Genomic DNA, 12,447 nt, shown 5'->3' with positions numbered 1-12,447 from the left:
CAAACCGGGGTTGCAGCCGCCTCCCGATGGCGCAGGGAATCAATGTCCGGAGGGCTCTCACCCCCTCCAGCTCTTTCTGTGTCTCCCCTTTGCCCCAGGTCTCCTCCGCGGCCGCCCCGTGCTGCTCCGAAGCGAAGGGAGGCTGGAACGCTCCTTCGCCCATCGGGGTACCTGGCAAGCATACGGAGAACGGAGGACGGGGGAGCCGGACCCAAGGCGTGAGAGAGTCTGGAATCGGCACGGCACGGTAATGTACGGTAGGTTACGGCACGGACAACGGGACCAAGAGACGGTCATCCGAAAGGGGGTACACGTTGACCAGAAATCATGGATTAAGCGAAAGGGATTTCGTGCATTTGTGAGTACGTACTTGGAACTGGAAAACTGATGCTATCAGGTAGAAAAAAATGACAATGCAACTGGAGGTTGTGCCATTATCTAATGGCGGCCAACACGAGGGGATATGGAGGCTTGGGTTCGACCGTTTAGGGCCTGGTTGGCTCGTGCTGGACCGGCGATCATGACGACACAGTGCTTGGGGTTCACCCACGGGCAACCAAACAGTGCCTTTGGATGGTTAAGACAGACAGCCACCAGGGCAACTCTGCGCTCCCAGCGGCCAACCTCGAATCGAGAAGAGGTGCTTTGCAGCGGGGATCTGGGGGAATTTGGCAGTTCAGAGGGGGATTTGGACGTCTGAACTCGCATATAAGAATGACCCAAGCAGAGAGACAGCCATCATTGTCGTCATCACCACTTTCTCCTTCACACATCAATCAACATCGTGACTATCAGCTGCTTCTCAATTGCTCTGTTCAACAACGCTGCGGCTTAGCAACATCACTAACTCTGCTATCGTATACATGGGCTTGCCGTCACATTAACGTCAATACGTCAACCAAAGGCGCCATCCGTTCGGCATCACCCACAAATCCAAGGATCCCAAGACTTTTGGTCGGGACTTCTCCACAGACAACCACTCATCTCCCGTACTTGTCGACCATCTCGACGAGCATCGACCACCATCGAGCTCCATCTGGCCCATCTGGCTCCTGCATTCTCCGGCATCTTCCCCCCTCTGTGCCCTCTCGGCTTTTGGTTGGGCTTTCTGGCCTTGCACGCCCCTCCCCCGTCCAAACTCTGACGCTTCGTCGCCCATCAAAGGAAAGGAAAAACTTGGACCGGGGTTACGTTCTGTGACCCTCCTCCGTCCCGCAATCCCAGCTGGCGCCCAGACTTTGCCCGTTGTACCAGGTGTACCGTCCGGTCACCGTGTACCAAGAAATCTCTTCCGGTATAATTTCGTGGCTGTCACCTGCGACGCCTCGTCGGCTCCACTACGCGCTTGTCTCTGCCACTCGACGCCCGTACCAGAGCCTCCCACCCCATCACACCCCGTCCCTCTCCATCCTCGGTTTCAACCCTCGAGGGCGGGCACTATCTGAGGAACCCACCTTGTGGAGAGGCACACCGCGAACCGCACACCCCCGGGCGTACACCATTAGATCTCGAGCTGCTCGTGAAGCTTTTATAAAAGCCATGAACGACCCCGTCTACAGAACAGCTTCTCCTTACTCTGAACCAAACGTCAAAGGCCCAAGGTCCCAGATTCAGGCTTCAGGAACCGGTTTATTCAAGAGTGAGTCTTGACTCTGCCCTCCTCGTCATCATTCCAGCCTCTTGAAGGCCTCACACGACCACCTACCTCTCCTACCTAGCTTTATGACGAACTTACTACCACACACTTTGTCGACAATCACACAAGCTCGAAAAATGTTGCTGACTCTGTCGCAGTGCTTCCCAACAACGTCAACAAGACTTCCCTTCACCCCACCGGTGTTGCGTACGTTTCCTCCCAAGATGCTCTTGTGAGCACAGGTCGACTAACACGGATGCCATAGTCCCCACGTGGAGCACACCGAGCTGGAGCAGGAGCTTCACGACAAGGCTCACATCGACTACGACCGTGTCGCGATTGTAAGAATCCCAGCACTCAATTGGGCTTCAAAAGCCTCGCCAGAGACACTTGTGCTAACAATTGCTCTCTCAGATCCCCAACCCTTCCGTTGCTGCTCTCTACGAGGATGCTCTCGTCTACGAGACCGGTACCGCTATCACCTCCAGCGGTGCCCTGACTGCCTACTCTGGGGCCAAGACTGGCCGCTCGCCCCTCGACAAGCGAATTGTCCAGGAGGACTCTTCCAAGGACGACATCTGGTACGTGATTTCCCGAGACTCGGCAATAGAGTTCCAGGTGCCGGGCACAAATCGAGATGAGCTTGCAGCTAACATGGAATCTCCAGGTGGGGCCCCGTCAACAAGCCCATGACTCCTGAGGTAAGAAGCAGCTTGCACACGCAGTCTGAACATGATCCCGATCCCCTGGCCATCGAGATGGACCTCGTTGTTGTGGCACTTTGTCTCCTGTTTTGCACCCTCGGTTGCAGCAGCAGAAAATTTGCAGACATCACGAGCGAGCGCCTAGACCCTCGTCGGAACAGCACCTCCATTCCAGCGACCAGAATTGCCTTTGCCCCGAGGGTACCCGTGGCGTGAGCGTCATGGCCTCCCATGGCTTGCCCACCGGTGCTTATTCTCTTACCCAATTGCCTGGTCGCTGGTTGGCAGAGGCTTGGTCCAGCGGTTTTCTAGCAGTTGTCCAAGACTCTCAATGGTCCAGTCCTTTCCCCTGGTCGGGGTTGGCGTCATGGGGTCGGCAATCGTGACCCCGCAGACGACCACACCCACACGCACTTGTTCCTTTTCCTTCTTGCCCCCTCTCTTCCCCGGCGGCAAAGTAGCCACATGGCGGCTTGGTGCCACGGCTTCAGACCGAGCCCAGCCCCGAGCCCCGAAGCCTTCGGCCGTGGCCTGCCCCTCTTTTCCCCCGACCACGACTTTTCCCGATTCCGACCTTGATTACCCAAACGGGCAAGGTCTCCGGCCGCCTTCCCGACTTGAGCTTATCCCTGCGAGCAATCATGGCTGACAAAATTATCTCTACAGGTCTGGAAGATCAACCGTGAGCGTGCTGTCGACTACCTCAACACCCGAAGCCGTATCTATGTCATCGATGGTTTCGCCGGCTGGGACGAGAAGTACCGCATCCGCGTCCGAGTCATCTGCGCCCGTGCCTACCATGCTCTCTTCATGCGCAACATGCTTATCCGACCCTCCCGCGAGGAGCTCAAGGACTTCCACCCCGACTACACCATCTACAACGCTGGCAAGTTCCCCGCCAACCGATACACCGAGGGTATGACCTCTGGCACTTCGGTCGCCATCAACTTCGAGCAGAAGGAGATGGTCATCCTCGGTACCGAGTACGCCGGTGAGATGAAGAAGGGTGTCTTCACCGTCCTCTTCTACGAGATGCCCATCAAGCACAACGTCTTGACCCTCCACTCCTCCGCCAACGAGGGCAAGAACGGCGACGTCACTCTCTTCTTCGGTCTGTCCGGTACTGGCAAGACCACTCTCTCCGCCGACCCCAACCGAGCCCTGATTGGTGACGACGAGCACTGCTGGAGCGACAGCGGTGTCTTCAACATCGAGGGTGGCTGCTACGCCAAGACCATCGGTCTGTCTGCTGAGAAGGAGCCCGATATTTTCGGCGCCATCCGCTACGGATCCGTCCTCGAGAACGTCGTCTTCGACCCCCTCACCCGCGATGTCGACTACGACGATGCCACCCTCACCGAGAACACTCGATGCGCCTACCCCATCGAGTACATCTCCAACGCCAAGATCCCTTGCCTGTCCCCCAACGCTCCCTCCAACATCATCCTCCTCACCTGCGACGCCCGCGGTGTCCTGCCCCCCATCTCCAAGCTCGACCGCAACCAGACCATGTTCCACTTCATCTCTGGTTACACCTCCAAGATGGCCGGTACTGAGGACGGCGTCACCGAGCCCCAGGCTACCTTCTCCAGCTGCTTCGCTCAGCCCTTCCTTGCTCTGCACCCCATGAAGTACGCCTCCATGCTTGCCGACAAGATCGAGCAGCACAACGCCAACGCCTGGCTCCTCAACACCGGCTGGGTCGGTGCCGGTTTCGCCCAGGGCGGCAAGCGATGCCCCCTCAAGTACACCCGCGCCATCCTCGACGCCATCCACTCTGGCGAGCTCGCCAAGGTCGAGTACGAGAACTACGGTGTCTTCAACCTCCAGGTCCCCAAGACCTGCCCCAATGTCCCCTCGGAGCTCCTCAACCCCTCCAAGGCCTGGACCGCCGGCGAGGACAGCTTCAACACCGAGGTTGTCAAGCTGGGCAAGCTCTTCCGCGAGAACTTCACCAAGTACGAGAGCGAGGCCACCGAGGACGTTGTCAAGGCCGGCCCCACTGTCTAAGCTCCGGGAGGCTGAAAATGAAGAGGAGGAAGAAAAGGGAAAGCGAATTTTTTCGATGGGTCATGACAAATTAAAGCAACTGTTTTCCATCTGGGTCCGGCGTCATATCATGGCGGCCGAAAGAACCGGCTGCCCATATGTTTTTGTCTGAAAGGTTTATAGGGATGAGATTGTGTGTAATGTAGGCATGAACAAAGCTTTACGAATCTGCAATAGAAAAGTATATATCATCTAAATCTGGTTCCATTTTTGTGAAGACCGCTTATAGCTCTTGAGGATTTAACTAGAGCATTCATTAATATCGTATTCCTACGACGATCGACTTTTGTTTTTCACTTTCTCAATTACTCACCCTCGTAATGTCATTTTGACTCTTTATCCATGCTTGAAAATGCGTTGTAACTATGGATATCGATGTCTTCTATATGTCGGTTTCCACCTTGGCGTACTGAAGACGGGTGTAAGTGGTGCCAGGACAACTGCTCAGATAGCCAATCCAGTTTTGAGACCACGGGATTCGATAGGAGAGCCAAGAAACTTAAAACTAGTATACTCATGCCCACACGAGTATCATCTAATCATTTACAAACTCGGCTACAGTGTTTGTAGTTTGTTCAAGTTGGACAGCAACGTCCAAGATCTCGTCGTTGGGTGGCTTGTGTGAGTGGCGCATGTTGATTCTAGGTCACTTCCAGTTGATGGCACTGTGACAACAGGGGTCAGGTACGCCATGGCTTGTGGTGCGGCTCACATCAGTTCATGGACTCACAGTGCTTTACGCGCCCAGGCTACACGCGACCGTCTGATTGGGGGCGAGGGGTCCAGTTGCTGGGGCAATGCATTATGTCATCCAGGGCGGGCAGCAAACAAACGCTTCCAAACGGAGACCCTAGCTAAAGTTCTGGGTACACAACGGTTTCACGAGATGGCACATCACCTCACTCAAGGCCTTGACCATTCGTGAGCTGCCGTGACGACGCGTCTTTGAGGCCTATGACTGACAAGCCTGGTGCTAGTTTGTGCATTTAAACACCGGAGCACCCTCGAGTCGACACAAGAGTTTAGTTTCTCCAAGTTGCCCCCGCCAACCCCCGCCTCGACAGACAACGAGACGATCAACACACACCGCAACGATTCCACTGTCCTGCGAGACTCGGAGACATGGTCAAAGAACGCGCGCCGCCCAAGGCACCCCTGCATCCTACCAAGGATGGCGGTAACTTGTCCCGTGAAAAGTCCCCCGACGATGATATCACCGCCCTCATGCGTGGCCTGGACTCCGTCAAGGGGAGCGTCAAGACCATGAACGACCCCTTCAATCCAACCGACGCCACCTCCACTCCCACATTCGGCCATCCTACCAAGATGATGTCGTCTCGTAAGCAGAGAGCAGACGTCTTCCTGCACCAGAGGACCCGCCCCGAGCATCACCTCGACGGCCGAGGCAGCAACAGCATTGCTAGAGTCTCTGGACCCAGAGCACCTACCTACCAAGACCGCAAACCACCGCCGATGCAGATGTTTAGCTCCAACGCCCCCGTTGCTCCGCCTTCGTACTCCCGTGATGAGGTGTTCTATACAGACCCCGCCAAGGCCAGTGCCGACTTGAAAGCTCTGCTCGAGGGTGGCATGGACGAAGGGGAAGATGAAGAGGGGGAGACCAAAGGTGATGGCGAGAAGAAACCTGAGGAGGCCAATGAGACAAACGATGGCTCCGTCGACGGCCTCAAAGTGAAGCTACTGCCTCATCAAGTGGAAGGTGTCGAGTGGATGAGAGGACGAGAACTCGGCCCCGTCAAGCGAGGCAGGGTGCCCAAAGGTGGCATTCTCGCCGACGACATGGGCCTTGGAAAGACGCTCCAGTCCATCTCGCTGATTCTCACCAACCAGAAGCCGGAGAAGGATGGCACTGGCTGGAAGAAGCAGTATGAAAACATCGAAAAGACAACACTGGTGGTGGCACCGCTGGCTTTGATCCGACAATGGGAGCACGAAATTAAGGATAAAGTGGAAAAATCCCATGGGCTCAAAGTCTGCGTTCACCATGGACCGAACCGTACGAAGCGGTTCAAGGACCTTGCCCTGTACGATGTTGTCGTCACAACCTACCAGATTCTGGTCTCGGAGCATGGCAATTCATCCGACGCCGAGAACGGTGTCAAGGCAGGATGCTTTGGTCTACACTGGTGGCGAGTCATCCTCGATGAGGCTCATACTATCAAGAACCGCAATGCAAAGGCTACAAAGGCCTGCTATGCCTTGCGGTCCGAGTACAGGTGGTGCTTGTCGGGTACTCCTATGCAGAACAACTTGGATGAGCTACAATCTCTGGTCAAGTTCCTCCGTATCAGACCCTACGATGACCTCAAGGAGTGGAAGGAACACATTGACCTCCCCCTGAAGAACGGCAAAGGACACATTGCCATCCGCAGACTTCACAGTCTTCTCAGATGCTTCATGAAGCGCCGAACCAAGGACATCCTCAAGGAAGCCGGTGCTCTGAACCCCGGCGGCAAGCCGTCGGCCGAGGGCGAAGGTTCCGCTACGGGATTCAAGGTCACTGAGCGCAAGGTTGTGACCGTGGCGACAGAGCTGTCGCCTGCAGAGCGCAAGTTCTACGATCGACTAGCAGCGCGCGCTGACCGCAGCATCGAAGCCATGATGCGTGGCAGGGTCAACTACGCCAACGCCTTGACCTTGCTTCTGCGGCTACGACAGGCTTGTAACCATCCTAAGCTTGTTGAAGGCAAGCTGGAGAAGGACAAGGACGCCTTGTCGACAGATTCGAGCCAGAAGTCGCAAGACGCGGATATTGATGCCATGGCCGACATGTTTGCTGGTATGAGCGTTGTTTCCAAAGACTGCAACATCTGCGGACGAGGACTGAGCAGCGAAGACACCAACTCGGGGAGGGACATCTGTACCGAGTGTCATGATGACCTGGCATACTTTAACAATCACGAGCGACCGGAGAGGCCAAAGAAGTCCAAAGACAAGAGCAAGAAGAAGCACAAGTCCAAGAAGGCGGTGAAGGAAGAGATTATCGACGAGAAGGTTGTTGATAGGCAGATCGTTGAGGATGACGCTGAAGAGTCACCCAAGAAGACGGCCCGACGACCTCGGCATCGCAATGCTATTGTGGACAGTGATGACAATGAGGAAGAGGAGTCACCGAAGAAGACTGCTCGGTCTCAAAACCGAAATGCTGTCATCGATAGTGACGATGACGACGAGGAAGAATCACCAAAGAAGGCCCCTCGATCTCGACACAGGAATGCCGTTATCGATAGCGATGATGAGGACGAGGAGGTTGATGAGTCACCCAAGAAGGCAGCTCGGCAACCCAGACACCGCAATGCCGTTGTCGATAGTGACGACGAGGAAGAGGGCTCCTGGCTTGTCTCCGAGGGCGAGCAAGGATCCCTCCATCTTGGCAAGGCTGGTGGCGAGGAGGACGAGAACGCCGAGGGCGGAGGTGACTGGCTCGGTTCTGACGACTCGGAGGACGAGGAGAGCAAGGTCCAAGAGCAGAGCAATCTGAGCAGCTTCATCGTGGACGATGAGGCTGCGAAGAAGGAAAAGGGATACCGCTCCATGGGTGAAGCATCTGACTCGGAGGACTCTCTGTTGTCTGTTATGGAGATTACGAAGCGGATGGCGGCCCAGACACTGAACGATGAGCCATCAGTCGTTGCTGATACCACAACTGCCGATACGACGGGAGTCGATACTACTACGGCTGATACCACAGCAGCTGATACGACTGCCGCCTCGGGATCATCGGCCTCAGAGTCAGAGACAGACTCTGGCTCTGACGACGACTCGGATCTTTCGTCCGAGGAGGATGACAGCATCTTCTACCCGTCGCGCGATCCTCACTCACCTCAAGTGCTCGCGTCGTCCAAGATCCGCGAGCTCATCAAGATCTTGCAAGCCGAGGTCAAGGAGCACAAGTTTATCGTCTTCTCTCAGTTCACCTCTATGCTTGACCTCGTTGAGCCCTTCTTCCGCAAGGAACGGTTCTCTTTTGTGCGCTACGATGGCAGCATGAAGAACGACGAGAGAGAGAGAGCCTACGTCGGCTCAGGGGTGACCCCAAGACACGCATCCTGCTGTGTAGTCTTAAGTGCGGTAGTCTGGGACTCAACCTCACTGCGGCGACGCGTGTCGTCATCCTGGAGCCATTCTGGAACCCAGTACGTGTCTTTGTATCCGTAACTTGTTTGGAACAGTCTGCTAACATGACCTAGTTTGTTGAAGAACAAGCCATTGATCGTGTCCACCGTCTCACGCAGACCGTCGACGTCATCATCTACAAGCTCACCGTTACCAAGACGGTCGAGGAGCGTATCCTCGACCTGCAGGAGAAGAAGCGCCTCCTCGCCGAGCAGGCCATCGAGGGTGGCATGCGCAAGGAGGGCTTCAAGCTTGGCCTCAACGAGATCATTGCCCTATTCAAGCCAGGCTCTGCCCAGAACGATGATCTCCTCGGCCCCGCCAACGAAGATGGCGATAGCGTCGAAGACAAGGGTCGTAGGGCCGCGGGTATGATCAAGAGAAAGCCCGGACGTCCGAGAAAGGAGGAGAGCGCCGTCTACGGGCGTAGGTGGTGAGCGTCTACGTACTGTTGTGTGTAGTTGGTTGCTTGGAAAGGGGCGGGGAGCTACGGATGGTGTGCATAGAGTGCATTGGACATGGCGTTGGAGGGTTTTAGAACATGAGATACTGAACATGAGATACCGATAATGACATATGCACGAGTTTATCGTCAAAGCACTGAATAACCCTGGTGCTATGGGATAATCATGATATATCTAGATGGTTTACCATTAGCACAGGAGAGAACACTAGGGGAGAGCAAGACACGCCAGACTGGAAGTGTCTGGGCTGAGCCGTATGATCACGTTGACAACTCTTCACCCAGGATGCCGGGAGACTCAAGCGTCTGGCGAGAGCAAACGGCCGTTCCCTTTGAGAAGGAGCCTGACCTGATCGCAGAGCTCAGTTAACAAATTTAGAGGGCCCGTCAGTTTCTGCCACCTGGCGATCTTCGTTGCCTCTTATTTCTGGGATTAATCCAAACCCGAGCTAACTCTACTCGCTATAACTACTAACTGGGCCCCAACTGTACATATAACAACAGTAATTCTCATATTGAAGTTTAGTAGTTATTACAAGATTCTTACAAAAGGAGTTGTCGAGTTTAGCCTTCATGTTGTCAAGTTTCTTGCGATCCTTCACTGCATGTTTAGGTGCCGATTAACTGAAATTCACGTCTTCTCTTGCTAGCTACCTAGGTAGAAGCCGTCTCTTTTCCTCTGCTGCTCACAAACTCCTCATCCAGTCATCCATCACCCAAAGAATGAATGGTTGCGGCCGTGGTATCATACACGAAAGAACCCAAAAAAGACGTGACGAGACAGAGCTGGGGAAAACAACCACCCAACAGACACACATGTGCTATGTAGATCAAGTAAATTTAAGCAGAGCCAGTGGAGGGGAAAGAAACACCAAGGCTATGGAGAAATCCTCTTGTCGCTGTATCGACGACGGTTCCATGTCCTTCGCTCACAATTACCTAGTACACACCGCCGCTCTGGTAATAGCTGTCCGGTGCTGGGGCAGAGGGTCCATCACCAGGCGGAACATAGGGCTTGTACTGAGGCTGACCGCCGCCAGCACCACCACTCTGGCTGGGGAGACCATGGCGGGCATCGTAAGCAGCAGCGTTTCCGGGTTGCAGAGGAGGAGGTGTCATGACGCTCTGAGGCGGGGGAGGGGCGGAGCCGGTGGGAGCAGGGGGTGCTTGGCCATGAGGGTTGTAGCTTTGGTACTGAGGCTGCTGCTGTTGCTGGGAAGTATAAGGGCCTGGTGGTGCTGTAGCATTGTCGGCTGTCTCATCAGGTGAGTATGCAGGGCCTGGGTATGTCGAGGCCGGGTTGTTGGTTGCAATAGGTGAGTCGTAAACCGATGTTGCCAACTCCTGAGCTCCGTACGTGCTGCCTGGTCGACCGCCTACGGGGCCTTGAGCATAGGGGTTGGCGCCTTGGGGAGGATGAGAGTAGGGAGTGTAGTTCTGGGCGGGAGAGGTGCTGATGGGAGCAGGCTGTTTGCCGCCAGCGGGAGCCTCGTCTCTAGGGGGGAAGTGCTGCGAGCCAGGAGGGACTTCAGCTCCGGCTACATAGAAGGGTGCTTGAGGGTTCTGGCCCTGGTTTTGGAAGTTGGGTGGAGGAGATGAAGCCTGATACTGAGGACGGTCTAGGATATGTTGGTCAGTATAAGCGATGGAAGCGATAATCGGGGTGACTAACCTCCTGGTCCGGGAGTATAGTATCGTGCTGGGTCCTGTGGAGGCGCTCCTTGAGGAGGATATCCGCCGGGCTGGGGATAGCCTTGACCTGGTGGACCTGGCCGCATGGCATACTGCTGATAGTTAGGTTGAGGAGGATGAGCCATGGAAGACTCGAGCAGAGCCTCATAATCTCGGCACGCTTTGATAAACTTCTCGTTCAGTTGTGTGAAGTCGTCTGCTCCATATTAGTGACATGACTCGCGCAACGACAACTCTATGACTTACCCTTCCTCTGCGAGTACTTCTCGATCAGCTTGATAAGCTTTGGCCGAATAGCGAGAGTCTGGTGATATAGCTTCTGCAGGGTTGTTAGCATATTTGAGCACAGGAAGCTCAAGGCCAGACACTTACGCCAATCTCCTCATTATCCTCATCTCTGGGTGCCGTGTTGGAGGTGCTCAGCAAAGTGAGCAGCTTCTCGACATTCTTGATCTCGCCAAACACCTCTGATTCCATCTGAGCCTCGCGCTGCAACTCGTCCGGCGTGGGGTCGGCCAGCTTCTCGACATAGTTGAGCGGGAAGATACCCGTCTTGCCTCTGAGAGAGCCCCTCCACCAGTCCTTGTAAACGCTTTCCAGGACCGCAATTATATCACCCTTCTTGAACTCGAGTTCACCAGGTTCCGAAGGCACAAAGTCGAAGAGGGCACGCACTCGGCTAACGGTGGCAGCTGTGGTGCCGGCGGGCACGGGAGGGGCGGGACTCTCTGTCTGAGCACTAGGTCCGGCTTGTGTGCTTGGGCCGGCGGCGGCAACCTTCTTGCGCTCCTCCTCCTGTAGACTCAACTTGAGTGCCATCTGCAGCTCATCCTCTTCCTTCTGGCGATCCAGGTCGGTGAGACCCTGCTTTTGGGGCGCACTCGGGGGCTGGAGGTTTGGGTTGCTTCGTGTGACACGATGGTAGGCCTCGCTCATGATGCCTAGTTCGGGGTCGTCGCTAAACATGTCGGACCAGCTCTTCATGTGCTCGATGATCTTGGACTTGACTTGTGTGTGCGTGTTACGGTCGTTGGCAAGACGGAGGAGGGCGTCGGTGAAGGCGCGGCTAGACAGTTCGCGGTGCATGTTCTTACCGCAGTTTTGCGCAAGCGCATGGGCGAGCTATATCGGAGTTAGTTGGAGACAGGCAGGTTGTGAACAGGCTCCAGCATACCTCGAGGGTGTAAAGCTGGACATTTGCGTTGCGATGCGCGAGGCGCCTGATGATGCTCTGGACGGCCTCCTTAGGGCCGTTTTGGTCGCCCGAGACCTTGTCGCAGACCTCGATAATAGCGCCCCAGTCCTCAGAGGTGAAGCTCTCGTCAGTCGCCTTGACTGTCCTGGAGTTAGCATATGGGCGAAAAAGAGGTGCCTAGCTAGACGCCTTTGCATGACGAAGCTCGAGACGAGGAGCGGATAACGTACTGACGACATCGTCGTAAGGGCCTGCAGCTGAGGCTCGAAACATGATGGTTGGTGCTGCCAAGCAGGCTGCTGTCTTTTGGGTATCAAGCTATCGGTGGGTGCGGGCAGGTCTCGGCGGGGAAAGAGGGCTGCAAGAGCAGCGTCGGGTCTAGATGCCGAGGTGTTTTGGTTTGACTGGGTGCCTGGGGTATCTAGGTATGGAGCGTATCGAGGGAGATGGTGTAGGTAGGTAGTTGGGTGGGTTGTTGGTGGTGATGATGTGAGGACAGGAACCCCAGTTTATCGTCGGTCGTCGGCGTCGTTGCGCAAGTGGCTCTCCACACGTCACTCTGGCTGAATAG

General features: G+C 55.4%; 3 protein-coding genes across 3 annotated transcripts; 2 read left to right on the top strand and 1 right to left on the bottom strand.

The window, feature by feature from the left end:
• Nucleotides 1-1,539: 1,539 nt before the first annotated feature.
• On the top strand, nt 1,540-4,350 carry MRS44_005040 (uncharacterized protein; the record flags this gene model as incomplete). The annotated part of the gene is made up of 6 exons (XM_065622424.1): nt 1,540-1,639; nt 1,795-1,843; nt 1,902-1,977; nt 2,051-2,217; nt 2,304-2,541; nt 3,007-4,350. The coding sequence occupies 6 exons, from the start codon at nt 1,540-1,542 to the stop codon at nt 4,348-4,350; spliced, it is 1,974 nt and encodes a 657-aa protein (XP_065478496.1).
• A 1,161-nt stretch (nt 4,351-5,511) lies between these two features.
• Nucleotides 5,512-9,359, top strand: MRS44_005039 (uncharacterized protein; the record flags this gene model as incomplete). Its single annotated transcript, XM_065622423.1, has 4 exons — nt 5,512-8,439; nt 8,478-8,546; nt 8,601-8,952; nt 9,184-9,359. The coding sequence occupies 4 exons, from the start codon at nt 5,512-5,514 to the stop codon at nt 9,357-9,359; spliced, it is 3,525 nt and encodes a 1,174-aa protein (XP_065478495.1).
• Nucleotides 9,360-9,928: 569 nt separating this feature from the next.
• Nucleotides 9,929-12,149, bottom strand: MRS44_005038 (uncharacterized protein; the record flags this gene model as incomplete). The annotated part of the gene is made up of 6 exons (XM_046275499.2): nt 9,929-10,608; nt 10,662-10,877; nt 10,928-11,000; nt 11,054-11,803; nt 11,856-12,016; nt 12,107-12,149. The coding sequence occupies 6 exons, from the start codon at nt 12,147-12,149 to the stop codon at nt 9,929-9,931; spliced, it is 1,923 nt and encodes a 640-aa protein (XP_046135802.1).
• Nucleotides 12,150-12,447: the final 298 nt, after the last annotated feature.

The sequence above is a fragment of the Fusarium solani genome (assembly GCF_023522795.1).
Source record: "Fusarium solani strain SB1 chromosome Unknown bctg00000002, whole genome shotgun sequence".
NCBI lineage: Eukaryota > Fungi > Ascomycota > Sordariomycetes > Hypocreales > Nectriaceae > Fusarium > Fusarium solani.
Note: the sequence above shows the minus strand (reverse complement) of the source record. Positions and strands in the feature narration are given on the sequence as shown.